Source organism: Paraphaeosphaeria sporulosa, assembly GCF_001642045.1.
Source record: "Paraphaeosphaeria sporulosa strain AP3s5-JAC2a unplaced genomic scaffold CC84scaffold_2, whole genome shotgun sequence".
NCBI lineage: Eukaryota > Fungi > Ascomycota > Dothideomycetes > Pleosporales > Didymosphaeriaceae > Paraphaeosphaeria > Paraphaeosphaeria sporulosa.
The window spans coordinates 2713151-2740547 of record NW_017253361.1 but is presented as its reverse complement, the minus strand read 5'-3'; the positions used below and the strand labels follow the sequence as shown (position 1 = coordinate 2740547).

The following is a 27397-nucleotide window of genomic DNA, read 5'->3' as shown; positions in this document are numbered from 1 at the left end:
CTTGTGGTGGGACTCATAATCTTCCTATCACCCACCGCTCCTGTGACCGGTCCGAAATGACGAGTACCCGCTCCGGGACTTGATCGGTTGGCGGAATGCCAGAGCTATCGAGCTCGTATCTGCGCGGTAGACAACGGTGGATGTGAAGATGAACGTAGTGTTAGTTTATTTTTAAATTCGAATCAAAAGTTTACACATGCGCACGACCTTACGGACTTCACTGAGAATGAAACAGCATCGCCTGCACGCTTTCAACCCATGTTGGAAAAATTATGAATTAATCTTTGACAAGCGCTAAACGCGCGTCAATCTAACTCCAGTAAATGCTAGGCGCCAGGGTATATGCAATCGTGCGTCGTAGGTGCTCCCCAAACCTCAACCAAGATCCATGCCTTTCTTTCCGTACACAAACACATTATACAATTACGTTTTTTTTTTTTTTTTTTTTTTTTTTTTTCGTCCTCTCTCACCTTCTCCTCAGACCCTCCTTCTCCAGCAGAGGCTCCTTCTCATCCCAACCCCCTTGCTCTTCACTGCCGTCTCTCCTGTACTTCTTGAGCCCCGCATACGTCCCGAACTTGACAATCGGCTTCGTCTCGCCCACAGCGCCAAACGTGCAATGCTCGACGGTCCCCAGCGGGCCCTCCCTCGGGTTCTCCTCCAGCAGCACTCCGAATCTCAACTTCGTCCGCGTGAGCTCCTTGGGAAATGGATCGCCGCCCAGACAGGCGCCCACGCTGAGCCGGTCTAGCGTCGGATTCCGCGTCGTGACCAGGATGCGGCTGAACAGCGTGTCCGACGCCACGCCGTTCTGGTGGATGGCCCACCCGCCAACGACGAGGCACACGAATGCGCCGGCCACGGCGAACGCGTAGCCAATCCAGAGGCCCTCGCGCTTGTACTTGTACACGTTTACGGACTGGTCCTTTGTGCAGGGCACGGCCTGTGTGTCCGCAACGATGAGGCGCGGGTCCGAGAGGAGGCTGATGAGTATGTCTTCGAAGAGGCCCTGGATCGCGGCGGGGAGGTCCTGCTGCGGGTAAGTGATTTCTGCGTCCATGAGCTTTGTCTCCGAGATGTCGGAGGACGTGACGAAGAGGCCTTTGCTCTTGGAGACGCTGCCGCCGAGGAAGTTGCGCAGGAGCTGCATGATGGCGTGGTAGGCGGCGGTGCGTTTGTAGGTTTGGACGTCACCTTTTGGGGAGACGAAGTTGGCGGAGGGGGAGGCGGTGCCTTCGCTGCTGTTGTGGGCGTCCGCGGTGAAGGTCGTGTCGACGACGGGGCGCAGGAAGTCGCGTTTGATGCGGGTGTAGTTTTGCTTTGAGTTGCGGTATTCGATCTGGAATGTGTAGTTTGTGTGGTAGGCTATGCACTTGATGAGCTTCGGTTCGTGGATGGAGCCCCAGCGTGTTTTGTAATCCTCCGGGGCATTAGCTGGCCAGGGCTGGTGGGTATTGATGACATAGCCTATCCACAAAGTAGGCTCTACGTCGAAGACACCGAGTGAATCGGGGTATGGCTCCTTGATGGGAATCCCGTGTGCGCCGGTCTCTGTTTGAGGCATCTTGTAGTCGCCCTGGTCGACAACAGCAAAGTAAAGATTGTCGCCTTTGGGGGCAAGCACGTCCATGCTAAAGGGTGCATCCCCAGCATCGGCATGGTCGCTGTCTGCATAGAGATCGCACTTATAGCCTGGTGCCTCAAAGTTGATCTCGTAGGTGCAATTGAAGCCCTCCCCACACGAGTTGATGGAAGCATTGGTGTTTGCTGCTGGCTCCTTAAGATACATGCTCGCAAAGACAAGGCGTTTGGCGTTTTGCGAGGGCCGGTCATAGTAGTCGAAGAAATCACCCTCGCCCTCGAAATTGGTTGTGTTGTAATAGACCAACGAAGAGCCGACGTAGGAGCTCTCCCCTCGGAAGTCGAATTTTGCTTCCTTTGCAAAGTTCAAAGTAGCTACTTGAGGACAGAGGTCTGTCGCGTTTTTCAGAACGGTCATCTCCGAGGTAAGAGAGCCCGGCGACAAGACGGACGCAATTGGGATGAGCCAGCTACAGATTGCCATGACTGTTGCGATCTTGGCATTGATCATCATCTCTCCGTTGTAGAAGAACTGGGTAGGATCCTCGGTCGCGGAGAAGAGGCCGTCAATGCCAGCAATTGTTAAGGCTCTCGTTCGAAGGGTGTGCCAAATTCGCTGTCTGTAACACATGACAATGGAGCCAACGAGTGCGCTCTTGACGAAAAAAGCAAGGGCGGTTCCGTAGCGCACCATGATCAGCTGGTCGGTGGCCGGCTTCCCTTCCAGAGACAGGTAGAAGAAATGGTGCCCCACCGCAGCTGCCACTCCGGCGACAAACAGAGCAATCATCAGCACCGGTGTTATCCAGTGGACCTTCCACTCTGCAATCTCCCCAGCCCTGCGGTCAACCAGCTGCTGCGCCTCCTGGTCTTTCGTCTTGTGGTAGCCGAGAGAGTGGGTAGAGTACAACGACATTGTACGCGAATCGGTCGGCGGTAGTGAGCTTCGTACTGGTTCGTAGCTATGGCCCCCGCGCGGGAACGACAGGCCGATTTCCGGGCTCCATTGAGGCGATGCGCCTGGCGAGGGGCCGCGGCGAAGGTCTGGCGAGGGATATGCGGCGGCGGAGAGGGTCTGCATCGCAATGGGGTCGGAGGGCGCATCGTCGGGATCGTAGCGGTCTGCGAACGGGTCTGGCGACACTGACCGGGAGGCATGATGCCTTCCTCGAAACGGATCCATGGTACGGACGAGTCGAGCGTGTGTGGTTTCACCTCTTCAACATTGAGAGGATGGGGGTGGAGCAACTGTCGCACAGGCTTGGGCGCAACGTCTTATCCAGCACAGCACGATGACAAGTGCCACGCAGACAGGCCGGCCCGGGGAGCGAGTGAGGAGCCGGGAGACAGCTGCAACTGCAGTCGCGATTGCGGCGCAGGCGGCGGTGGCAGAAGCATCTGGTCTATGTCGAGCATGGCTGATGTATGCCATGCTCTGAATGGGCCTAGAGGCGACATGCGCAGCCGCAGGGACCTACTTTCATAAGCGCTAGCACCAGCGTGCTTCAATTCACCCGACTGTGTCTACCAGAGCAGAACCACGGCGCCGTCCTTCCAAAGCGTCTTCGCGTCCCCCCCCCCGCGCATCGTCGCACCAGGGTTGCTGCGGTAGGTGCTGCGACAAGACCCCTCTATTCCGTTGTTTCGACGAGCGGCTGGGCATCCTTCCCGCGTGGTGCATAGCTCCATGAAAATGCTCCGTAGCCGCGTGCGAGAAACGAGCCAACGGCGTGCTAATCTTAGCCAGATTCACCCACAGCAAGGCTGCATGGATCCTGCATCAGGCCGCCACAAGTCCTGTTCGAGAAGCTTGGCCAAATCCGCTCGTTTTGCCGACCCAGACAGTACATAACAACCAACAGGGCAAATGCGCGTTGTCAGGGGGCAATGCCAAAGTGTGAGCCTTCCGACCGGGCTACTGCTAAGCCAGCGAGTCCCTGCGGCTGCGCTTGCGGATACTAAGCGTCGTACTTTACCTGTTGCACGGCGCACCCGTCAGGTACTGCCTTGGCTGGTTGAAGGAATACACGAGAGTAATCCGTCTGCTGCATTTCTAAGCTGCACTCCTCTGCCATGTACAAAATCCAGGGCGCAGCTAGCAATACTTTCCCTCTTTGGCGATTCGCCGAGCTCCCCCGAGCGATCCCCGCGGCAAAGCCCCTCAGTCTCGAACCATGTACCTGCCGCTGCCTTTGAACATCTGACCTAGCTCCCTGTCTTGTCTATCTTAGTATCCATGCGGCCAATTGCCCTTTCTCATGTCTGCCGAGCACCTATCACAGACACTAGTAGCTTAGAAATGTAGGACTGATCGAAGTCTCTGCTTTAATCGTTATTGCGTCACCACAATGACCCCACATTTTATACAAAAAGTCCCGTCGCCCTTGCCGACCAAATACCGCATCTATAGGCAACCTTTTTGATTGACCTGCATACTACGACAGACACTTGAACTTACTCTCATAAGCTTTTCCGTTGATTACTTTCTTCATTAAGCAACCATGGCTCCCTCAACAACCAAGCAGTGGACTATACAAGGAAAGGAAGGCTTCGAATCACTCAAGTGGGATGAGAAGGCGCCAGTGCCGTCGCTGGGCGACAAGGACGTCCTCGTCAAGTGTATGTCGGCGATGCTGCTACTGCATGAGCTTTTCCCATCTGATCATCTTCAGTCCATGCCGCGTCGTTAAATTTCCGTGATCTTGCCATCCCCAAGGTACGTGTCCCGCCACACGGGTGCTCTTACCACGTGATAGCGCGATCTCGCGTCTGACAGTGTACTCCAGGGCAAGTACCCGTTTCCGGTCAAGGAGGGCGTGATCCCGGGATCAGATGGAGCTGGAGTTGTCGAGGCCGTCGGCCCCAACGTTACAAGATTCAAGGTCGGTGGTACGTACATCGTCCTATGCCCATTGCAAGCCATAGACAGACCAGCTCACTGACGTCGCTCCCAGACAAAGTCGCAACCCTCTTCAACCAAGGCCATCTCGCCGGCTCCCTCAACCCCTCTATCCTCGGAACTGGACTCGGCGGCGTCGTCGATGGCGCTCTCCGCGAGTACGGCTCCTTCGACGAGCAAGGCCTCGTGCACATACCCTCCAACCTCGACTTCGCCGAAGCCAGCACCCTTCCCTGCGCCGCCCTCACCGCCTGGAACGCCCTCTACGGCCTCAAGAAATTGGAGCCCGGCCAAACCGTCCTCACTCAAGGCACAGGCGGCGTCTCCATTTTCGCACTGCAATTCGCCAAAGCCGCTGGTGCACGCGTCATCGCGACCACCTCTTCGCCGGAGAAGGCCGAAATCCTGAAGAAGCTCGGCGCCGACCACGTCATCAACTACAAGGAGAACCCCAACTGGGGTGAGCAGGCGCAGTCGCTTTCCCCGGGTGGCCTCGGCGTCGACCACGTTGTCGAAGTCGGCGGGCCCACGACGATGAAGCAGTCCCTCGTGGCCATCAAGATCGATGGCGTGATCAGCATCATTGGGTTCATCGGCGGCTTCTCAAAGGACCAGCCCTCGTTCCTCGACTGCCTGAACAACATCTGCACTGTGCGCGGTCTGCTTGTTGGTTCCCGCCAGCAGTTTGAGGATATGAACGCGGCTATCGAGGCCAACGATATCCACCCCATTGTCGATAATAAGGTTTTCACACTGCCTGAGCTCAAGGAGGCGTATCAGTACATGTTTGACCAGAAACACTTTGGCAAGCTGGCTATCAAGATCGCCGAATAGACGGAACCACGAATCTCATGATATAGAAAGTCGTAGACATTTAATTCGCTGTCAATCAACTCAGTATTGTCGGTTGCTGTTCAACTACTCATCACCTCGACTGCATCAAGATTTCTCTCCTTCGACACAACAACCTGTGCCACACGTGCAGACGCTCAATATTGTCGCTTTCTGTTAAACGCCAGCCTGTTGCATACCACAAGTTCCCACAGCCGTGTGAGCACTTCGCCTAAATTCATGATCTATACAAAGTGTCTGGTCGTTACCAACACACTCAAAGCATAACGTACGAAGATGGTTCTGTTCAATATCATTCAGGTTCTAACAGAAAAGTACAAAAGTGATCGCTGTGCCTCCCATGGGTATCGTAGTAAGCGCCAATGCTATGCAAGTCGTAAAGGTCATCCATGGCCATATTAAGACCTAACCCGAGCTCCTTCAAAACGCCAAACCGAAAGAGACACAAAATACACATCCGGGCCATGGTGGGCTTCGTCTAGGGGGTCGTCTTGGGACCTCGGTGCCCAATTCAAGAAGCTAGAAACTTCATAACGGATGACGTGAGGCCCGAAGAACCCTATACAAAACGCCGAAATCCGGGGGAAAGAAAAAAAAAAGAGAAGACCCATCATGGGGTATATGTTGTGTTCATCCGCGCATAAGCATGGCTCGGACAGAATCCAACTCAGAGCGTCGAGAAAGATACGGAGCAGGAGAGAGTCAGTCCATCTCCGTGGTGGCAGTCTTCGCAAGGAGTGTGGCAGCCACTCGAAGACGTGCATCATCCATGCCATTGGTGACCAGAACACGGTTGTGCTCCTCGCCGCGAAGTAAGACTAAAGCGTTGAGTAACGTGAAAATACCGCAATCGCTGGCATTTGCTTGCGCTTTGCTCCTCTGGTTTGTACAAATCGACCACTCCTCCTCGACAAATTGCTTTTGGAGCACCTCTCGCACCCATTCCTTGGCAAGCTGAGTGTATTCCCTTCCAGAGCCGTGTAGAGAGTCGTAGTATTCGATCAAACGATCCTTGGGTTTGATAGCGATGAGACGCCAGTGCGAGTGGTGGCAGATAGGAATCAGGACTAGGTTGCATGCGAGGAGTTTTTCCCCAAACAAATGCATTGGCCGAGCCCATCGGGCGGTTCCCGATGGATTCCCTTTCATTGATGTGTACCATTGCGATTTGAACGCGTGGACCGGAGGGGTCGATCCACCTTTGCCCCTGACGTAAACGTAGCCTTCCTGCCTCTGTGCGTAGTTGACCAGAATCTCGAGGTACTCGTTGATAATATTATCGTTGAGCCAGCCCTTCGCGTCGCCATTGAACATGTGCGGGAGCAAGGTTCCGAAATCGTGTGAAGTAAGCGTCGTGCTCGTCAGCTTGACCAATTCGGCACCCGGAATCGCTCCAAAGTCGCGCGCGAGCTGGTCCAATTTTGCATACTCTTCCTCAATCAGTGGAGCCACCAGCGGCGGTTGGGAAATTGGCTGAGGTGACGGAGATGGTGAGGGAGTCGGCTCTTGCGGCAAATTCTCGATGAGTTCTTTAGCGAGCTGAAGAGATAACATAGAGCGCTCCAAAATGGATGCGCGATCCTCCAATGAGCCATCAACATCGTAAAGCCCCTTTGATAGCGTCGAGTCCTCATTGTGTGCCACAAAGGCTTCAAGCAGTGTGTCATCTGCCACATTTTCCAACCCTTTGAGTGTTTCGAGCTGAAGATCGACAACGCAAGGGTCATTATAGACTTGTTCGGCTTTGGGACCGTAGGTGGCCTCGATGTACTTCTTGAATGCAAGGCGGTCGCCCACATCTGGTGGGCGTGGACTGGCCTTTGGTGGAGTCTGGATGTACTCGGGTGCCTCTCGTCTGGTCCAATGGTCGCGATCGAATCTGTAAGGACTAAGCGTGTCTGATGGGACCGGTTTGGGTGATTGGGTTGGTGCTGATTCAACCGCAGGGCCTTTTGTAGTTGTACCCCAGACATTGTCTGGATAGCTGTCGCCCTCATTGATTATGGTAGTCCTCACAGTACTATTCTTCGAGGGCGCCCAAGTGGATGCGTTGAAGGACTTCCGTGTGGATTTTTTCAACAATGTTCGAGTGGATGCGTTGAAGGGCGTCCGTGTGGATGCATTGACGGGCGTCCGAGTGGGTGTATGGAAGTAATCCGCGAAGGGGTGCGCATCATCGCTGGATTCTTCGAAAGTGTCGGGCGTGTCAGAGTCTGCGGCACCTGCATCGATGATGCGCTTCTTGCGGGCGCCATCGCGGATGACCGCCTGGACTAGGATCTTTTGCGGGCGTAACAAGCAGTCCGCAAGGCGGAATGGTATGCCGAACAGGTTCTTGAGGGCGCGTGTGGGAACGAATCGCTCGATGGTAGTGTGGTAGTAGGCCGCTGCAGTTGACTGCTCCATGCTGCGCGTCGTGAGGAGCTCCTTCGGCAGGTGAGCATCTAGAGGAAAGTGAAAGAAGATGGCTGTACCTACGTTCAGCTCGTCGCGCTCCTCAGGCGCAGCGCGCTTGCACATGCTGTGCGCAGTAGAATCCCAGTGTTGCGGTAATTGCGTTGCGCGTACAAGGCGTGCGCGGGGTAAAGTGGAAAGTGTGGTGGAGAGTGAAGTTGAATGGGGATTGGGGATTGGGGAAGAAGGAGCGCGGACCGCGACCTGACATAACCGCACTGCGCGGCTAGCGCGGCAGTCCAGCCAATGAGAGACATTTGAGTGGATCCGCCTATATGCTAAGCCTAATTAATCCTGCTCGGCCACGAGAGTCTGTGCTTGAAAAGAAGTGGCAGGCAAGTGCACACGCGAACCACCCCACGCGTTCACTAATTGGGACGCTGTCCTGCATTGGCTGCCGCAGCTGCAGCTGCAGCTACAGCCTTGCGACGAAATCTGGGCGCACTGATCGCAATCGTACGCTTTGCATTGTAGTGCATTTCTACAATAGAGAGCCGAAATCAGCAATGTCTAACGATAGCAACGCTTCCTCCTTCACAATGCTAGGGGTTCGCAAAATACTTATTGGTCGGCAAAGCTCTTGTCTTTGCGGTTGGCCAAATACTGGTGATTGAAAGTCTTCTGAGTTGCTAGTTTCGTGCAGCACCGCACTTATACACAAGTGCAGCCTGACGTTCCTGCAGGCCTCACCAGTGCGTAGTTCCCACTGACCACAGCGCATGAGTCCTCATAGTGACGAAGGATAAATCCACCACGCGCGGCCTTCAAATACTCTATTGACGGGCATTTGAGGATGCATGTGATAAGCGAGTCTCTAGGTAATAGTATGATAGGATTGTTTTCTAGACTGGGTGCTTCGCATTGCAAAACATGTTTCCAGTAGCTCAAACTGAGTGCGGCGTCCATATTTCCCATCTTGTCGCGTCGAGTGTCACTGCATCAGGAGCTGAACGGGCTTGCACAGCATCATTCACAAATCATACATGTAACTACCACTTCCACCTAGCCCTGCCTGTTGAGGTTCCAGATGTTGGCCGTCTTACCCTCTTTGGTCACCTTAACCTTCCCCTTCTCCCCAACCTCGACCATGAACCGAGAAACATCTGCAATGCGGTCCACTAGCTCTCGCATGCGCTTTGTTTCTTGGAACGTCTGGCTCAGCCATTCCTTCCTTGCCACGGCAACCATGAGGTCCATCGCTTCAATCCCATGCTCCCTCTTGTAGAAGAGGAAGGCCACTTGAAGGACCGCAAGGTAGGCCAATATGATCTCAGGGATGTATATCTTGTAAATGTCCCAGATATCTGTATGCCTCGGGTCGACCGTTGGTTCTAGGACAATGGAAATAGTTGATGTAATCCCTTCGAGGACATCTGTAAGTATAGATCCACCAGCTTTGGCGGAGATGCGCAATTCCTCTCCTCTGTTGCAGAACTTGTTAGCATATTTCGAATGACGTGTACCACCTAAGTAATGCAGGACAAGAACACGTACTGGATGAATTTCTTCTCTTCGTTGCGCCATTGGCTGAAGAGCATGATGAGGCGAACGAAATGAGGAAGATGATGATCCAAAGCCACGTTTATGCTACCGTCGTTGATCTGCGTAACGAGCTTATCGGCGGCAGCTACATTGCCAGCGCCTGTTGAAATCATTAGACGACGTCCTTCAAAACGAAGTCGGCAACTTACGAAGAAACACAGCAAGCGCACGTCCAATTTGCAACGCAATTTTGTCCTCATCCTTATCCGGAAGATGGCCATACCACAGCAGACAGTCAATTACGGCTTCGTCTTGCCATCGGATGGCAGACTCAAAAACTTGGTCTTTGAGGTGTTGCCCGTTTGGCCAGGTGGACGCAGCAAGACCTTTGTGTGGCTTGTCCAAAAGGTCGTATTTCGAGATTGGTTTTGCAACCTCCTGCTTGCGTCCAACGACGAGACCAGCCTGGCTCAGAACGTGATGGAAGTTTCGGGATATTGTTGATTCGACATCAACGCCGTATCCCTTCATTAGGCCTACATAACGCTGCTGGTCACTGGGATCGGCAATCTCCGGGAGTATGCGTGCGAGAGTCATAGAGGCGCGCCATTGTTCGATATGTGAAGCATATAACGGGATGGGTGACAATCTTTGGGCAAGGCGTAGGAATTCAACATAGGCCGCGATGACGTTGCCTCTTGCGAATAATGTAGACCGCTGCTGCTTCGAGAGAGGATCACGTGGCTTGCCGAGTACAATGAAGATATGAACCAGAATCCTCAGCGCGTGGGGGTCGTGCAGGAATTGTTGGTAGTAGTCTGGAACCACCACCGAACGCTTCCCTCTACAGGTGAAGATTCCATCGGGACCAGCGTCACGAACAGCGTCCTCGGGGTAATCCGGATCGACAATGAAAGTAGGAAGCGTAGATTTGGCTTGGATGGCATCGGCAATGGCAATGCCGACATTGCTCACGAGGTCATCGAGGGTCCCATTGAGGAGCGCACTCTGTATCAGCTTGATTGGGGTCTTTGCTTCCTGTGATGTGCGGCTGTCTTGCTTTAACAACTCCATCACCTTTTGAGTGGCATTCTCCCAGTCATTATTGATGTGTTCCATGACTCCCGGAAAGTTAAGCTGTGGGTGCTTCTGTGCGCGGGGCTGATCCTTGGGCTCCGTTAAGAGGTAGTTGTCGAACCTGGATAGAAGTAGAGCATTGTAGTATGCATAAAGGTGATCGTCCCACGAGGATGAGATAGCTTGTATCCTCTGGAAGTTTCCGGAAACCATTCCATACGCTGCACCCTCGTATGGATAGATGGTGCTTTGCGCAGCAAGATAAGTGGTCCGACGAAACAGGTAGCCGAAATCAGACGGGCCCATATTTGGGGCGCCCTCAATTCGCGGCTCGCCAGAGGCCCCGATACATATTGCACGGTAGCCTTGGTTTCTTGCTTTGAACCAGTCGTTAATCTCATCCAGAGGTTCACCGCGGCGAAGCATCTCATAGCAGGCCATCCAGAGAGCATGCTCGTAGTACACGTCTGGCTTCTCCAAAGCCAGCTGCTGTCGCGTTTGAGCGTCTGGATCCAGGCGAGTGACCAGCAATTTGCGTTCGCTGCGGCTGTAAACCTCATCATTTGCCAGCGGCCCTTCAACGCCATTCTTGAGTTTGGCCTGCTTGATTGTTGCCTTTGTCTCCAGCCACCCGCTCGTCCACGTATCGATGTCTTTGCCAGACTCTTTGGCCCATTGTCCCATAATCGAATCCACGTTTCGTTCGCTGCGCTTTGCTGTTTGCTGCAGCCATTTCAAGACAGCCATTTTCTCCCTAGCCAGATCGTCGCTGATAACGAAACGCTCCCAGACTTCGTCTTTGGGGCTGCGGCATTTTGTGTCATCCAGAGCGACTAGCTTCTTCCTCTTCATCGCCTCTCGGTCGGTTCCGGGTTCCGGGTGGTAATGGTCGAAGACCACGCGAACGAGTTCCCACGTCGCAAGCTCTGCCTGCCAACCTCGTAGTTCCGATTGCGTACTCGATGATGAAATTGATGGGGAATCTCTCCTGGACTCCGTCGACTGCACGATCTGCCTGCTGCGAAGACCCTCGTTGTTGACTAGGTGGGCTATGCGGTTCTTCGTGGACTGGTCTAATCCGATTGCAGCCGAGTTTTGCTTATTCAACTCCCGTACGTTGCTCTCTGCAATATCTCTGAACTTGTTGACGACCTTGAGGGTGGCTTTATGCTTGGCCTTTTCGTTGTCGGTGCTCTGGGTGTACCAGTGGTCCAGCCGTTCGGCGAATTCCTCGACCTCTTTGCCAACTCTGTCGGCCATTGCGCGCAGCGGCTGTAGAGGGTCCTGAATAGGAAAGTCAATGGCTGCGCCAGAATGCAGGAAATGCGGTCCCGTAGCACATGCTGAAGTAGCAGAGCCGTATGCGCGTGCATCGTGAGTTCGTGGACCAGACATACCTCGTGCAGCTGCATCTGCTGAGAAGCGGGCCGGGGAGCGGCTTCCATGGTTGTAAAGACGTGAGGGTAGCAAAGTTGATTGGGAGGGCGGCGCGCGAAGCCGTCGAGGCAGAACCAGGACAAAACAATCGCGACCTGGACCTGAAGCTCTGAGGTCGGGGCCCGAGCGCGCACTAGCGCGACCGCGTATAAAAACTCGGCAGCGGCGCCGTGCTGCTTCTTCTTCCATCACAAAATGTCTATAGGTGGTCATTAGAGTCTCGGTTCAAACTGTTCGGTGTTTGAGCAGGTCCATCGCGGCCTCTTTGCGCGCTCACGACTGTCTTAGAATAACTTACCACCTGGTGACTGTCTGGACTCCCTTGCGGAGTATGAAGGCGCAGATATAGAGGGGGTATTACATCTCACATTGAAAACACTTTTACGCGTGTGCTGCTTTCGCAAGCGGTGTGCTCGTCTGCCACCGTGACGCTGACATGCGGGCTTTGTGTGTCTCGCTCCCCGTGCGGTTGAGCATGAGGAAAGAAGTCGAAATTAAGACCCGTCTCTCTACATGATACATGATGTTTGTACAAAGATTTTATACGCAATATGTGAATGCCTTACTACCGATGACTCTTCCCTGACCTGGAGGCACGCTCAAATCGTATCCTGACTCCTTTGCTTCATCTTCAGTCTAATTCCCGTAAGCCGTTAAAGTTTAACAATGCAGAATTGCAGCCAGTACTTCAAGAGTTCATATTTTGGACAGCAGACTGAGCTTGCGTCCTCGCCCTTTTCTTGGTAGAATTTATTGCAGCACTCATACAAAGCGTCGACCTGGGATACGTCAGTTGTATGCCTTTCTCCAGGGCCTTCCAAGTGTTGGCTGGAGAGGAAGCTGCTCTCTGCGCATCATGCGCAGCCGCATGACTGGCCAGAGTCAGAGCGGGCTACTGGACATGGCATACCTCCTTTCTGCATCTTTCCTCCTTGTAGTTGCTCTTTTGCAAGCAGTCTGTTCCTTGGGTGAGTGAATATTTTAATACTATGTGGAGATGCGGGATTACTCTGGATGGCACAGGCGCGAGAAATACACGGCGGGTCTGTTCGAGTATCCTCCTTCGACCCCTCGTGTACTTCGTCAGCATTGAAAATCATTAACAACCATAGTGAGCAAACACCTACCATCTTACGTCACGTGAGGAGGCGGTTCCAAGGTTTCTAGATCTGAAGATTGGAGCAGAAAGGCCTGATGAGGTACAAAGAGCGAAGTCTCTCGGACCAATGCCACACAGCTGGAGATGAGAGCGCGATTAGGGAGCGACTGGAGATTGAGCGCGGAAGTAAGATAGAATTACAAGTTTCGAATGAGAGACGAGAGCCTGCCGTGGCCCTGCGCCTCGAGGTATTGGACGAGAACCCCACTAGCCACACGCTCACCTCAACTTCGCGGCCAGCGACGCACGCTCCCACTTCTCTTACCTTCCACGATCTCGCCACACTATATAAAGGGCCACCGACGCGTTTTTGCGCAACTCTCTACCCTTCCATCGACCATCTCCGTTGTTCATCTTCCTCGCACCGGCTCGCGCCTTCCTGCGCTACCCCCGCCATAAAAAGCACGTCTGCTTCGCAAACTTGCTGCTGTACGTCCCAGTCGCCTGCCGCCGCTCTCTGCGCGTTCTGACCTCAACATAAAGCTCTCCTCCGCTACAAACCAGCTCGCCACCCGCATCTAACATGTCGGACAACGGTTCGCCGATGCAGCAGAAGCCAGAAGATGGCCAGCAGGAGCATCTGAACATCAAAGTTACCGACAACAACAACGAGGTCTTCTTCAAGATCAAGCGCACCACCCAGCTCAGCAAGCTTATGAACGCGTTCTGCGACCGCCAAGGAAAGAATATGCAGAGCGTCCGGTTTCTCTTCGACGGCCAGAGGGTGCAGCCGGGAGACAGCCCCGACACGGTATGTGCATGGCCAAGCACATTGCTACCGAGCGCTGGCTCCAATCAATGTTAGCTTCCTCGCTGACACCTCATAGCTCGACATGCAAGACGGCGACACCCTCGAAGTCCACCAGGAGCAGATCGGTGGCTGTTAGTGTTTCGGTTGGCGATGCAACGGTCTAGCGGAGTGCGGGCCAACACAGCGGCAGTGTGAGTGCATGGCGTCTCAGACGGGAGCGAGAACAATTCACGACTATGATGCATTTGGCGAAATGGCGGAGGACGATTTTCTTATACTTCTTGCACCAAGGTGATGAGGGGTCTGGGTCTGGCGTCACTGGCAGGGTGCCTTGCGAAAGCCTTCGGCCACCCGACATGTTTTTCTTTGTAGCTTTTTACACCTACCTCGGGAGTAATGAAATCGATACATCACATAAGTATGACTTCCGTGTCGGAGCCTCGTGCCCAATTATATAGATCACTGGCCACCATGCTGGCATCACACCTGGAAGGAATCGTGCACGCATCACAACGTTTCATATATATACATACAGGGTGTTAGCGTAGCTAACTACAGACGAGGTTTATTTGCAGGTCTTCAGCTGCAGCAGTGTCTCAAGCAACGCTTGCGTAAACTTCCTACAGGCCAATGTCAGAGCACAGCAACCAGTATTCAACAACTCTTAGTCTTCCCACACGGACCGCTTTCTATCCTCAGCAGCCTGTTTCTCCAGTTTTTCCCGCTCCCGCTCCGCGTCCCTTCTCTTCCTCTCTTTGTCCCTCATCGCGCGGTCATATTCCCTTTCCTCCTCGGTCCTCCTTGGCGCCCTCACGCCCAATGCTCCCGCAATCAACCGCCCGGCGACCGCAGTAGTCTTGTCTGGCCTTCTTCCCGGGCTTGCCGCACCGCTACCTCTCCTGCTCCCGTCCCTGCTGTTCACTGCTCCTCCCGCGGTATACGGCACATTGTCCGGAAAATCAAACGGCACGCCTGTCGGGCTTGCAGGGGTAGGCGGCGGTGGATGCGGCGAATCAACAGACTTGACGGTTGAGAGTGGAGAGAGCGAGTCGCGGTCCTTGGTGCGTGAGGGGCGCGTATCCAAGGGCTTTTCAGTTTCGGTGTCAGAGCCGCTTCCGGAGAACTCGTCGTCCCAGGATTCGGCGACAGGCGCGGATTTGGGTTTGTTGGCGAGCTTCTGCGGCGATTTTGAAGAGAGCTTGAGCTGGGAGAGGGTCGTTGTTACTTCTAGACACGTTGTTAGCTCGCTGAGTCAGCGTAACATGACCATCGTATGCATTACCGGCTTCAGACGGTGTTGCGTGGGACATGGCGAGAGGATTTGTGCGGTTGTGAGCTTGAGAAACGGGCTGGAGTTGGTGATATGGAGTGGTTTTGCGGGGTAAATGCACAAAAACGATTCGAGATACACGCTTTGACGAGACCGACTCGGCGAAGCGTCGAGTAATCGAATTGAGTCACTGGCCTTTCACTGTGGGCGATGTTGAATTCGGACGGTAACACCGCTGTCCTACATATTGCATGACGCGCAACAGGGTTCGGGTCTACCTCTGACAATGTGGAGTCCCGACCTAGCCGCGGCAGCTGAAGACGCTGCAAGCGCGCCCCGTCGCCGAAAACTGGGGTATGCACGCAACGTCAGGCATATTGGCGTCATCGAGCCACAAGAATCTTACAGATCGCAGCGCTCACCTTGCGAAAAGCACCCGCTATTGTGCGGCAGCCAAGCATCTAGATTGCTGAGCTGGATGCCAGCTGCAAGTTCTGCAATCGGTCCAACGTTGAATCTAGACCGTTGGCGCGAATCGGCCTGGGGAGGGCTGTACGAAAGATGGAGCAAGTTTGCGCGTCTTCCAGGGCCGGTGGATCCGCACAATAGCAGCTACGTACGTTTGACGTGGCTCAGTTCCTTTCTGCTCCAAAGACCGTTGGAGAGTTAATTTAATCACAATATTGCGCCAAAGACCGCCACAGGGACGTACAGAATCCTGCCGACGTCCCTGTAGATCCGAACATACACAGAAATGGTGCCTGTAGATCCCACATCCACCGTGGAGCCACTTGCCAAGGCTATGAGCTGTCACTTCTCACGTCCCCCACTCACACCTTTTTCCACAGCCCTTGCGGTTCTCTTGTTGCTTCCATCACATTGTGTCTGTCTCGCCATCTGCGGGCTTCTGTCCCCTTCTGTGAGCAAGAGCTAGTTACGGGTCTGCGTGTCGAGAGTGATGGCAGCACTTGCAGATCTCGTTTCCACACAAAGGTCGCATTGAAGCTTTGTAGCCGATAGAGCTCAAACAGTCAGCCCTTGACGTACACCTAGGCCAGGATGAGTCCTCCAACCCGCGACCTGATGGTCTAACGCCAACGTTCATACTGATGCGGGAGCCTGCGCCACCATTGCGTTATGCTTCCAGCATGTATTCTCTCCCTACACCCGCCAGAACTAGACGTGTACGTATGGACTGTCTCAACCATGCCTACAAAGCTGACTGCTGTTCGTGTGTCGTTCTTTCTCCGTTCACTCGCTGGCTCTTGCCATTCTTGTCCTTTATTGGCCATTGTCAAACAGGGCCACCCGTTCGTTCCCAATGCACATACATGTCTTTTAACTCCTTAAGCGTGTCATTTCTGAATCCGTCTCTGTATGCTTTCGTACGACCGTGGCTACGTGCATTAGCTGCCGCCTTCCGTTTGCTCTTCACTCGTTTGTTAGGCAACGCCCGTCACGAACCGACGCGTCGCAGCGTGCCTCATATTTATCTTGCATCACACCTAACTACTGCCGTGCTCTGTACCTACCACTGACTCATACCTCGCTTCAATACTCTGGGTTGTACCGCGCGTAATCAAGATGGGGTCTGCAGCGGTTACGAATCGCTTCGCTCTTTTTACCGATGGCGACGAAGAACGTTCACCAGTCGTGCCGTTGGCTCCCGATTCCAATACATTCGTCAACCAGGTCACTGATAATGACGCTCCGTGGGAAGAGGTAAGACGCGGCGGTCAAGCCGCAAAATCCAACCTGAAGACGCTGGTCATTCGCGACGAGAACAAAACTACTGTACGCTGCTACACTAAGACGCGCGACGTTTCGGGATCTACACAAGACAGTGACAACATGAAGCTGAGCGACCCTCACGAGCATTGGTGTGGCGTGTGCCATATCCGGTTTCCGAACAAGAACGCGCTGCTTACGCACGTCAAACTTTCACCTCAGCAGCACAAAAACTACTGCAACCTATGCAAGCGTGTATTTGTAAGTAGACCATGTTACCAAGTAGATATGTCTTCGCTGCAGAAGCAAAAGTTTCTTTCTTGCTGAGACATACTCCACGCTGACTGAACTCGTACTGACTCTGTACGCGCACCTCAGGTAGACAGGAACGGTTTGAAGAACCACGTCGACAATGCAGCCGGCCACGACGTGACCTGCAATCTCTGCTTGAGTGCCTTCAAAGACGCGTGGGGCCTGAAGAATCACTTCGAGAACAACTACTTCGTCGCCGGGCACGATTTTGTTTGCCTTACCTGTCTTCTCGGATTCCGAACTCAGAAGGAGTTGGATAAACACCTGTTCACCGGAGCGAAGCACATTTTGTGCCATACTTGTCACCGAAAGTTCCGCAACCAAGCGGAGCGAGACGAGCACTGGCGCTTGACAACCAAGCACAGGCACTGCCTCCAGCCCGGCTGTGATTTCGACGCGCCGGACGAGAAAGCCCTCGAGGCTCATCTTCATGACGACCACTTTCAGTGCGAGGGATGCAAGCGCATCTTCCCGAGTCAGACAAAGCTCAACCTCCACTGCGAGACTTGCCAGTTTGAGGTCACTTGTAACTGTGGCTTCGGATGCGCTGGACGCGCCAAACTTGAACTGCACATGGAGAATTGCTTCTACTGCTCCGAATGCCGGTATCAAACTTGCCATGAGAGCAACTACCAGATTGTAAGTACTATTATAGGCTAAGAAGGATACCGATTCCTGACATTCAACAGCACATGACCAAACACGACGCAGCTGCCATCCCTTGCTGGCACTGCTCGGTTCCCATGCGCAACTGCAGCACACTCATCAACCACCTTGAATCTGGAAGCTGCGTTAAGCTTCCAGACCCTACGCAGCTCATGCGTTGTCTCGGCACTTTCTGGTACTCTACACTCTACATGGATGTTGATATCCATGTCCAAATTCGTTCCAACCGGGTTGATATAGGAGAGACAATCAGCTGGATGAAGGAAGGTTTGCTGCAGCCATTCATCTGCCGTAGCTCAGGCTGCGGAAAGACTTTCAACAACTTCAGCTCCTTGGTGGCGCATGTGGAGAACCAGGAGTGCGAGTGGGATGTTGAGAAATTGAGGCTGGATCTTGTGCAGGCTGAGTTTCGCAGGATGTGCGCGCGAAAGGACAGTTTCAATGCAACAACATGTTGAGAGACAGAGGGAGTTGCTCAGTGGACGGTGGCGGCGCAAATAGTAGCGACCGCACTAAAGGGATATCCAACAACCGGACTTTTCATGGGGGGAGATTGCATGGTCTCACTGGATCATGAATCATGATGCAAAGGCGGTCAATCTTAGCACGGATGAAAACCTCGTATCGTACGTAGGCATCAGTAATATATCAATGATCTTCTATTGACGGCCGTGCACGAAGAATTTGCGACAACTTCCAGATACAGTGGTAGAACAGGCGATGAGGACCTCACGGAAGATATAACCACTCCAGTCTTCAAAAACAAAAAGTTTTTGTAAACTCGACTCTTTACCATTTGCAGAATTGCCACGGAGTTGGACGCATATCTGGATGCTGATCTACCTGGAAGCAGACAAACGTTAGGTGACCGTGTGTATGTGGGCTGAACATATGATTGATGATGATTCAAAGGAAAAACATAGCCCAGATCATTGACAAGACCCAGTGGCGTAGATACTGCAAACAGATTGCCTTTGGCTTGGATTCTGCTTGCCAACTATCCTGATGGCGTGCTGGACTGTCTTGCGCATGCAACAGCCACAGAGATATTATGAGTCTGCATGTCTACGAGGAGCAATGAGGAGCTATAATTACGATCAAATATGAATATCTGGACCTTTGATTGCTGTTTCGAATAATATCGCTGGCGCCCGTTCTGATCTATTACCGCCTACGATCTCGCCTATATCTGCAGCATGATTCACCACAAAGGCACGACTTATCCAGGCCTGCCCAGTAGCGGTCGCCATAGTCGACAGATATCTCGACACCCGCTTCAATTCCCTTGCTCACCAATATGACATGCTGGGTATCCAACCAAGTGAACTGTGAGAACTGGGCGTTGGCTTTGCAGCTGTGGTTGATGAAACGAGTGAAGTTGCCCTGTCTGCCTTGCCAGATCTGATAGCTGGTTGTCGCTGTCGCGCTGTCCATCACATCGACGTGACGCACGCCCTTGGTGATGAGCCCAACGAACTCTCCTATTCCCGATCCGCGCTCGAAAGGTGCGAGGGCAAGTAAGCCATTGTTCTGGCCTTTGTTGGTACGATATATTTGGACAGGCGGCGGTTTCCGTTTGACGCATCCGAACAAGTTTGGGAAGCAATAGCAGGAGTTTAAGGCCGGCTCGTCTGACTGATTCTGATCGCAGACAGCGCAGACGTAGATGCCCGGGCCGTTGGCCTGGACAACTGCGTTGGCTTGCGGGACCCAGCGGGGGTCCTCGCCTCTCCACTCGCGTTCGTCGATGACAGACTCCTCGAGCTGCTCAAATTCAAAGTAAGACTCCCTGTCGAGGTAGGTAGAACGTAAAGGTACTGGCAGAGCTCCGTCTTCTGAGACCACCCAGTCATGCGGGTGACCTGCGAACTGCAGCTTAGAAGAGTCCCCGATGATTGTTAGAAGCCCCCTCCAATGTGGATGTAAAGTGTCTGCCGCAACCTCGAATTGGGGTCGTAGATTTCGCAGGCGCTTCATTGCTTCCTTTGTAAACTCGACGCGGTACTTGCAGAAGCGGTAGATGCCCATGCCAGCGAAGATCAGGGCTACCCAGCCCGCTGCATCCTTTACCTCCTTATAGCCACGCCATATCGCCATCTTGTTCCGTAGTTCTTTCTCCGACCAGCCAAAGTCCTGGCATGCTTCGACGAAGGCTTGCTTGTGGTGTTTTGTCTTTGAGATGTGCGGCATAGTGGCGATAGACATTTGGATTTTATCTTCGAAGAGCTCGATCCATTTGGCCTGAACCACGATCTCAATGGAACGGCAGACTCGACTCGCTTGAGTAACTTTTCGGCAGAGCGTATTCATCCTGTGAAATGCATCGTTTTGTAACGCTGGCCCTGTGCTACGTATCTCAACTGCTGTATTATCATTTGGTATAGATACGTTCGAGCTGACTGGTACAGTAATCGCGTATTGTTCAGAGATGATTTGAGGATTCAAGTCGAGCGTGCCATGGAGTTGTTCCCAGATGCCTATTATGAGCTTATCGAGTGTTGAGGGTCGGAATACGAACTTGTCAGATGCTACTTTCCGACGCTTGGGAAAACTCCGCGTATCGGTGGCTATTTGTCGCTGGTGCTCAGTAACGTCCTCCTCGATCATATGCATGTTGGCAACACGAAGTCTGCCGACACCTCTGCGGTGCGGGCTCCCTGGCTCAGACTCATCGCTGCTCCTAGAAGATACTTCTTCGTCTGGCTGTTGGTCCAAGGCGCGTCGTGTTCGTCTGGCCCGAAAAATGGGGGCTAGATCAATCTTACTCTGCGAGGATTAGTATGCTCTTGAGAGGGCCCTCCTGTGAATTCTGCACCGAGGAGTGAATTACGCTTTCGTGTTTCACAACCTCTGACATATGCAGGCTCACATCGTTGTTCATTGCCGCATGCTAGTGCTAGCGGTGCATGATGAGCCAGGGTCTAGTAGTGAAGTGATGGAAAGTATGATAAAAGAAGCGATTGAAATGGTGGATGCACGCACCGAAGCGACTTGAAAAGGTCTTAAGGGGTTGTCCTCCTGGTCTTGGTCCGGGCCCTGGTCCTCCAAAAAAGCTTCTACGCGCAAGATCGGATGTTTGAATTCTTGAGGCCATCCGGTACTGTCCTTTAACTTTGAGATGTGCTCTTCGATTGTCCGCGCGATTGCTTTGGAAAGTCCTTCAAAGTGATCTGTGGAGTCCATGGTGCTGTCGATAGTGCTGCCCCCCAGTTTGTTGTTTTGGCCAAAATGCAAAATGGTCGGGCAGAAAGCACACTGCGGGTTGGCGAGACGCGCTTAGACACTTCGACCTGACTCTCCATGACGTCGCTTGGGCCACATGGGCCTAGAACTATCTTGCGCTAATACGTTTTCGGTGTGACCGCCAGGGAATGTTACACGTGATCTCATCTTGCAGCTATGTCCAGTGGAGGCGAAGTAGCCTAAGAAATAAATAAAAACGTAATCTGGAGCTCCCTTGTCGTAGTGAGATCCTCGCGATGGTTTTTGCTTCGGTACCTGCCCTTGTCGTTGTGACGCAGCTGTTAAAGTATGCAAGGCTTTGGTGTGGATCTCAGATCGGCTGCCCAGGCAGTTCGGAAAAAGCTCTCTACACACTTTTCTCCGAGACTTGGCGTACCTCAAGTTCCATCGAAGACCCAGCGAATTCACACGTTCCTACTTGTTGTCATTGGATGTGATCAGATCTCATATGCTTCAACGAGGATAGCAGCGGAGCTTCATGCTGTTTTGTTGCTGTACTGCGCAGTGGTTTGCAGTAACGTCTGTCGCAAACGTACCGATGTTGAGGATGAGAATGCCATGGGCATTGCAACCTGCTAAACCGCGTACGATAGCTTCGGCTAGCGCCCATTTGTTGATCGACCAACGCCGTTTCATGACCCTGTTGTACTTAAGCAGCGGATTGATATGCTCCTGTAGGGCAAGTTACATTGTATGGCATTAAAAGTGCTCTGGCGTTATCATCTGAGGCCAATTTTTCGTTTTCGACGCTGTCGCTCTGGACAAAGCCAAGTTACTTTGCGCCCAGGTACCATCGATTGCAAATTGCCTTTGACTTACACCGTCTCTACTCAAGTCCGTCGATCATGGACAAACCAGTGGACCTGGGTGAAGAAGGGGTCGGCCTGAAGAGAGAATCCACGTCCTCGTACACTTTTCAGAACCAAAGAGGGTGGCGCAAATGGCGCATCCTACGTCCAGGCCGCGGCATGTATTACGACATCAGAAGGCGATTACCATACTATTGGAGCGACATCACGGATGCGTGGACATATCGAACTTTTGCCAGCACTGTTCGCATGTACTTTGTTAAGTAAGCAGACCAACTCTTTCTCTGTGCATTGGCTAAACATGCCAGTTTGCTTCCTGCCATTGCTTTTACACTCGACATGTACCGGAGAACTGGCGAGTTCTTCGGCATCAATGAGGCCTTATTCTCATCAGCTCTTGCTGCAATGATCTTTAGTATCTTTGCCTGCCAGCCGTTGACCATCGTTGGCGTCACCGGACTGATTGCGCTCTTCAACTACACTATATATGACATCGTTAGTCATTACGATATCACGCTATACCCACAAGTCATGGCATGGACGGGCATCTGGGCGGCAATATTCCATTGGATCGTATCTTTTGGCAATTTCTGCGATTATATGGGTTACATAACAGACTTTTCGAGCGAATCGTTCGGCATGTATGTGGGCATTATTTACATGGGTAAGTGTGTCCAAAAGATGCAGTCCTCCGCATAAGGTACTGATATCTACTATAGTCAAGGGCGTCGAGGAGCTTGTCAACGAATTTGAAGTTGCAGGCAATGATGCCGGTTACCTCTCCTGTGTGATTGGAATCTTATACTTCGGATCAGTCTACGGGTTGGAGAAGCTGGGCGGCAGTACGCTCTGGAAACCTTGGTTTCGAGGGCTGCTTGCTGACTACGCCTACGTTTTCCCAACTCTATTCTGGGTGGGGTTCGCTCACATACCGGGTCATCTAAAAGGCACACATCAAACCTTTGTGCCTGTTTCGAAAGCTTTCCAGCCAACCCAGCCCAGAAATTGGGTCATTGACTTCTGGAACCTCGACGTCAGTTGGGTCTTCGTCTCATTGCCGTTCGGCTTTCTCACCATGCTACTCTTCTACTACGATCATGTAAGTATTCTTCCGTCAACTCGGATCGCTCAGCAACGGCAAGGCTCACACTGTGTAGAATGTCAGCAGTTTGACCGCCCAGGCTCGTCAGTTCCCGCTCAAGAAGCCAGCCGGGTTTCATTGGGACTTCTTCCTCCTCGGTTGCACCACTTTCGTCGCTGGTGTCATTGGACTACCCATGCCAAACGGACTTGTTCCTCAAGCACCTGTCCATACCGACTCGCTGACAAACTATGAGACGCGTTTGGATATCATCAAGACCAAGGACCATGATATCCCCGAAATCAGAAGACCTTTGGTGGAAGCTACGTCAGTTGTGGAACAACGCGTTTCGCACTTTCTCATGGGTCTTGCGCTCTGGGGAACGATGTCGGGCCCGTTGCTGATCGTACTACATACCATGCCAGCTGCGGTGTTCGCTGGCGTGTTCTTTGTTGTTGGTGTAAGTGCATTAATCCTGAATTGTCTCAGCCTGTCAAGGCGAAGCTAACACGAATGACAGTGGGGCTCCATCGAGTCCAACGGCATTCTCCAGAAGCTCATCTACCTGAGCTCGGAGCAGCGCTTCCTCGCCCCCGAGAACCCACTCAACGATATATCGCGCAAGAAAATCGGCCTGTACATCGCCCTACAGGTCTTCGGCGTTGCCGCTACGGTCGCAATCTCGCAGACCATAGCAGCCATCGGCTTTCCCGTCCTCATCATCGCTCTCATTCCTCTCCGCACGTTCCTGATGCCTCGCTGGTTCACCAAACACGAACTGTCCGTTCTTGATGCCCTGACCGCAAACAACAAATCCGTTTTAGCGAGTCTGGGCGGACAACCGACAAAGATGAAAGAACATGTAGACAATAGTTCTGATGGGGCGTTCGAATACGAGGAAAATGTCCTCAGGGAAGCTGAGGGTATGGAACGCACAGCGTCAGGGAATGAGAGCGATCTGCATCGCCAGCGGAGTCGCAGTGCAGTCAGGCAGCGCATGGGCAGTATCACGCGGCAAACAGCCCACAAACTTAGGTCGCATTCGGCAGAGAGGAAGAAAGAAAGGGAGCAAAGTCACACGCAGCGAGAATAGTTATGCAGTTGGCAAAAATAAAGTCTACGAGTGTTTGTACGCATTGATCGGTGTCATGATTGGGTAGTCAAGACATGCATTGAAGCAGCGAGTCGCATAGCGAGTAGATTTTACATGTAGTATATGCATTCCACAAGATCAAGGTTCATTCGTCTCCATATTGATGATTACAACATAGCATGAGCGCTCGCTAAAATATTCCGGAGCCCTCTATCTATAACATCATATCCCATTATTACGCTTTCAACCATTTGACTGCTCTGTATAGTTAGTCATGACTCCAAGCGTGACTTTGCGAGCCGTGGAAAGATTCTTCTCTTTCTTACGATCTATCTCAAATTTGACCCATGTAACTGCATGTGTAAATCTACGAATCAGTCTAAGGCTCAGAGCCTTATTTTTGATTGTATGGTTTCGACATGGACTTCCAAGCCTTACACTTTCACGACTCATCTCAATGACGGATTGAGTTTATATGCATTTTCCTACTGTTTATGATGGTGTTCAGTTGAGTATCTGGAGCAGAGTGTAGTGTTACCAACTCGTGTTCAATCTGTGACGTCGACTTCGCCAACGCAGCTCAAGTCTTTTGGGAATGAGGTCTTATGGCAGTCTTGCTAAGGCAAACTTTATGGTTCTGGCATTACTTTGCTACTGCGAAAACCTGGAAACAGCTTCTAATGTAAGTAAGGGGACACTCTCTTTGCGGGGGGCTCAAGATACGAATTTGACCATCTACGAGCTCGCAAGATGTAGCTTAGTCTGGCTTACGTCGTAGAACAGTCTTATTAAGGCATTCGAATAGTCACGTTTCGGCAACTTGATATACACGATTGAAGAGAATGTCTGAAGATCGAGTTCCATGTTGGGTTGTCAGATATGGAGCTCCACACATGTCTACCGAGCGTCGTATTCTAATACGGAATGACCGTGAGTACGGTTCAGAGAATGGAAAGCTGCTATTCAAATAGTTTCGACAGACGTGTATCTTCGACTTCGGCGACTTGAACATGTTTGATGTTGCGTGAAGACATCAAACGATGGGTGCCTAATAGAAGTTATAGTATAAAGTAGGTATTCAGGCGCACCATCAGCCTCGCAAAATACCCGCCCTTCCGTCACCGCCAATTGATGCCTTGTATACTGGGTATACGATGAATTCGGTCCCATTCATCCTGGTAATCGGACGGTGTAAGTTTCTACTGCCAGCTGAAAACTTCTGGTCGGCTTTAGGTAACCTTCGACTTTACCCAGATGCCTAAGGCAACCCGCAGTGAAGATGTCGTGTTATGAACACACAAACAAGTGGACAACTTTCCTCGATCGGCCGAACGTGTGGAAACTCCACTGTATCATCTAAAGAGTACGAGTTTTAGACACCTCGAAATCAATACAACGACACCACACATTTTCTGGCGAACAATCCTGCAAAAACGAAGCTGGTATGATCGCAACTTATGAATATATTGGGCAATGGGGGTATCCAGCGTATCGCTCCGAACGCCCGTAACTCCGATCCAAATATCATACACGTCAATTACCCCATAACGAACTCCCTTACCAGTTCCAAGTGCGGCTCGCCGCCGAGAAAACTGGCGGCTTCCAGCTCAACCGTTCCGGGTCAATCACTCTCCTTCCTTTGATCTTTTCCTTCGCCTTCTGCCTCTCTCTCGCTTCCACGACCGCATCCGTCAGCACAACCACATGCGCATTCTTGCTATACCTCAGCATGTTCAGATTCTGTAGCGTGTGCAGCACGTCGTTCGTGGTCATAGCTGTCTGCGCCCCAAGATCCTCGATATTCGCTTCCGCCCTCCCGTCCATGAGCAGGTCTACTATGATTTCTTGCCAGTAGGCACGATAACCCAGTAGCCCGAGATCAGACAAAGGCTTTTCGGGAGAGCCGAGCTTGCCTTCGCGCTTGGAGAGCAGGTAGGAGAAGTCGATGAGGAGCTTGCCGAAGCCTTTTCGTTGGTATTGTGGGAGTGTGAGGATACAGGCGACGTTGTAGCCTTCAGCGGATTCTTTTTCTTTGGAGAAATAGCCTACGAGGTGGCAGCCGTGCTCGTCCCGAGTGGCCATGCAATAGAAGAGGAAAGGGTCGACATCATAGTACAAGGTCTTGTGATCGAGGAAGAGCTTTGACAGGAGACAGAGATTACGACACCAGGTACGTTGCCTCCGACCGTCTATCTCGAAGAAGGAAACGTAGTCATCGCGGTATATCTCGTTGCCCGGTGGGTGGAGCAGTGTGCATTTTGAGCGGTGTCGCTCAAACTGCGTTACGTCGCCGTAGTAGTTTAGACAGAACTCGCAGATGTAGACCATGTCGACGTCAACGAAGTCGATTGGATACGGGGAGAAGTACCATGGCTCGATTTCGTACTTGCCCATTTGGACTTTCTCGATGTTTCGAACGCGAGCGATCTCTGTCTGGTTCTGCGTCATGGAGCCTGAGGTGCGCAATTTTTCGATCTCGTCTTCACGGGAGTAGGCCTGATCGGGCACAGCTTTGGCGGCGGCAGCCGCGTCCTGTACATCCACGAGGTCCATCTCTTCATCTTCGGGCTTGGGCGTCGTGCCATCGGTGATCTCAGTAGTGACGAGCAGCTCTTGGTTTTCCTTTCCACTTGCCTTGGTAGGTCGCTGTGCTTTTCCTGGGATATTGCTGCTAGATGACTCGGATGCGATGGATAGCTCACGGTCGAGCTTGCTCCGAGAGCGCTTGAGATTCTTCTGGTCTGCCTTTGAGGTTGTCTTCTCATTCTTGTTGGAAGAAGACTTCTTCTTGTCGGGTTTCTCAGGGGCGGGCCACTCGACCTCGCGAGCGAGGTCGATGCGATCCGCGTTCACCCATTCATCGAGACGCTTATTGAACTCTTCGTAATGGACGTAAAATTTCGGTTCTCCCCTTCTGGTCTGGATCATTAGGATTTCCGCCTTGCGCTTCTCGCCATCCTGCTGATTGTTAGATTATGAAGACTGCGCTGGTGATGCATGGTCTGAACTTTGAAAAGATCTATGGGGGCTAGACTGATCACCAGAGGGAAAGAAAGAAAGAAAGAAAGGAAGGAAGGAAGGGAGGATCAGATGTTCCCCATGTGATGATGCTGGGGAATGCATATGGTGTTCGCACCCGTAGCATCTAGGCGAGGCGGTCACGGCGCGCGTTTCCAGTTACTCACTTTTTCTACGAAAGCCTTCACGCCAACCCTGCAAACGCATCAGTATTCATCTCCCGACTACTTGCAGCCGTGCCGCACGTACCTCAGCTGCGCGAGGGTGGCATATCCCGTTTCCACCGGCACAGGCGTGCCAGAGGGCTCGTGAGAATTTTCGCGGGGCGCCATAGCTATGCGCAGCCGTGTCCTCAAGTATCGCAAATTATGGATCGCGTTGGGGGGTGTTGGCGTCGCTTTTGTCGGAGGCGTGCTGCTGTCGCGACGCGGCGGCAAAGGTTGGCGATGGCGGCGGCGGTGGCGGCAGCCTATCACATGCGGGGC

General features: G+C 52.5%; 11 protein-coding genes across 11 annotated transcripts; 4 read left to right on the top strand and 7 right to left on the bottom strand.

Moving 5' to 3' along the window:
* Nucleotides 1-428: 428 nt before the first annotated feature.
* On the bottom strand, nt 429-3100 carry CC84DRAFT_1161210 (uncharacterized protein). Its single transcript, XM_018177679.1, has one exon. It carries the CDS (start codon nt 2762-2764, stop codon nt 467-469), a length of 2298 nt encoding a protein of 765 aa, XP_018040596.1. The 5' UTR covers nt 2765-3100; the 3' UTR covers nt 429-466.
* Nucleotides 3101-4082: 982 nt separating this feature from the next.
* CC84DRAFT_1236697 (alcohol dehydrogenase) lies at nt 4083-5623 on the top strand (the record flags this gene model as incomplete). Its single annotated transcript, XM_018183880.1, has 4 exons — nt 4083-4200; nt 4254-4297; nt 4368-4470; nt 4536-5623. 4 exons carry the CDS (start codon nt 4083-4085, stop codon nt 5312-5314), a joined length of 1044 nt encoding a protein of 347 aa, XP_018040595.1. The 3' UTR covers nt 5315-5623.
* Nucleotides 5624-6064: 441 nt separating this feature from the next.
* On the bottom strand, nt 6065-6682 carry CC84DRAFT_1074021 (cysteine proteinase; the record flags this gene model as incomplete). The annotated part of the gene is made up of 1 exon (XM_018173693.1): nt 6065-6682. A coding segment is annotated over one exon (618 nt), but the record flags the coding sequence as incomplete, so codon positions are not given.
* Nucleotides 6683-8591: 1909 nt separating this feature from the next.
* On the bottom strand, nt 8592-12025 carry CC84DRAFT_1161205 (uncharacterized protein). Its single transcript, XM_018177678.1, has 3 exons — nt 9478-12025; nt 9281-9428; nt 8592-9209 (listed from the first exon to the last, which is right to left on the bottom strand). The coding sequence occupies exons 1-3, from the start codon at nt 11738-11740 to the stop codon at nt 8789-8791; spliced, it is 2832 nt and encodes a 943-aa protein (XP_018040593.1). The 5' UTR covers nt 11741-12025; the 3' UTR covers nt 8592-8788.
* A 272-nt stretch (nt 12026-12297) lies between these two features.
* CC84DRAFT_1161203 (DUF1903-domain-containing protein) lies at nt 12298-13032 on the bottom strand. Its single transcript, XM_018177677.1, has 4 exons — nt 12910-13032; nt 12792-12852; nt 12693-12739; nt 12298-12561 (listed from the first exon to the last, which is right to left on the bottom strand). Exons 1-4 carry the CDS (start codon nt 12910-12912, stop codon nt 12436-12438), a joined length of 237 nt encoding a protein of 78 aa, XP_018040592.1. The 5' UTR covers nt 12913-13032; the 3' UTR covers nt 12298-12435.
* A 392-nt stretch (nt 13033-13424) lies between these two features.
* Nucleotides 13425-14086, top strand: CC84DRAFT_1161202 (uncharacterized protein). The gene has a single exon (XM_018177676.1). The coding sequence runs from the start codon at nt 13465-13467 to the stop codon at nt 13744-13746; it is 282 nt and encodes a 93-aa protein (XP_018040591.1). The 5' UTR covers nt 13425-13464; the 3' UTR covers nt 13747-14086.
* Nucleotides 14087-14192: 106 nt separating this feature from the next.
* Nucleotides 14193-15386, bottom strand: CC84DRAFT_1161201 (uncharacterized protein). Its single transcript, XM_018177675.1, has 2 exons — nt 14975-15386; nt 14193-14919 (listed from the first exon to the last, which is right to left on the bottom strand). Exons 1-2 carry the CDS (start codon nt 15000-15002, stop codon nt 14357-14359), a joined length of 591 nt encoding a protein of 196 aa, XP_018040590.1. The 5' UTR covers nt 15003-15386; the 3' UTR covers nt 14193-14356.
* A 921-nt stretch (nt 15387-16307) lies between these two features.
* Nucleotides 16308-18216, top strand: CC84DRAFT_469463 (uncharacterized protein). Its single transcript, XM_018186411.1, has 3 exons — nt 16308-16951; nt 17069-17641; nt 17692-18216. The coding sequence occupies exons 1-3, from the start codon at nt 16547-16549 to the stop codon at nt 18124-18126; spliced, it is 1413 nt and encodes a 470-aa protein (XP_018040589.1). The 5' UTR covers nt 16308-16546; the 3' UTR covers nt 18127-18216.
* Nucleotides 18217-18419: 203 nt separating this feature from the next.
* On the bottom strand, nt 18420-21175 carry CC84DRAFT_1161199 (SET domain-containing protein). The gene is made up of 2 exons (XM_018177674.1): nt 20651-21175; nt 18420-20434 (listed from the first exon to the last, which is right to left on the bottom strand). The coding sequence occupies exons 1-2, from the start codon at nt 20849-20851 to the stop codon at nt 18833-18835; spliced, it is 1803 nt and encodes a 600-aa protein (XP_018040588.1). The 5' UTR covers nt 20852-21175; the 3' UTR covers nt 18420-18832.
* A 250-nt stretch (nt 21176-21425) lies between these two features.
* CC84DRAFT_1256096 (anion exchange family protein) lies at nt 21426-23894 on the top strand (the record flags this gene model as incomplete). The annotated part of the gene is made up of 5 exons (XM_018184596.1): nt 21426-21983; nt 22029-22384; nt 22440-22819; nt 22878-23261; nt 23322-23894. The coding sequence occupies exons 1-5, from the start codon at nt 21757-21759 to the stop codon at nt 23892-23894; spliced, it is 1920 nt and encodes a 639-aa protein (XP_018040587.1). The 5' UTR covers nt 21426-21756.
* Nucleotides 23895-25451: 1557 nt separating this feature from the next.
* CC84DRAFT_1083718 (histone acetyltransferase ESA1) lies at nt 25452-27244 on the bottom strand (the record flags this gene model as incomplete). The annotated part of the gene is made up of 3 exons (XM_018174017.1): nt 25452-26852; nt 27080-27107; nt 27162-27244. The coding sequence occupies 3 exons, from the start codon at nt 27242-27244 to the stop codon at nt 25452-25454; spliced, it is 1512 nt and encodes a 503-aa protein (XP_018040586.1).
* Between the last annotated feature and the right edge of the window lie 153 nt (nt 27245-27397).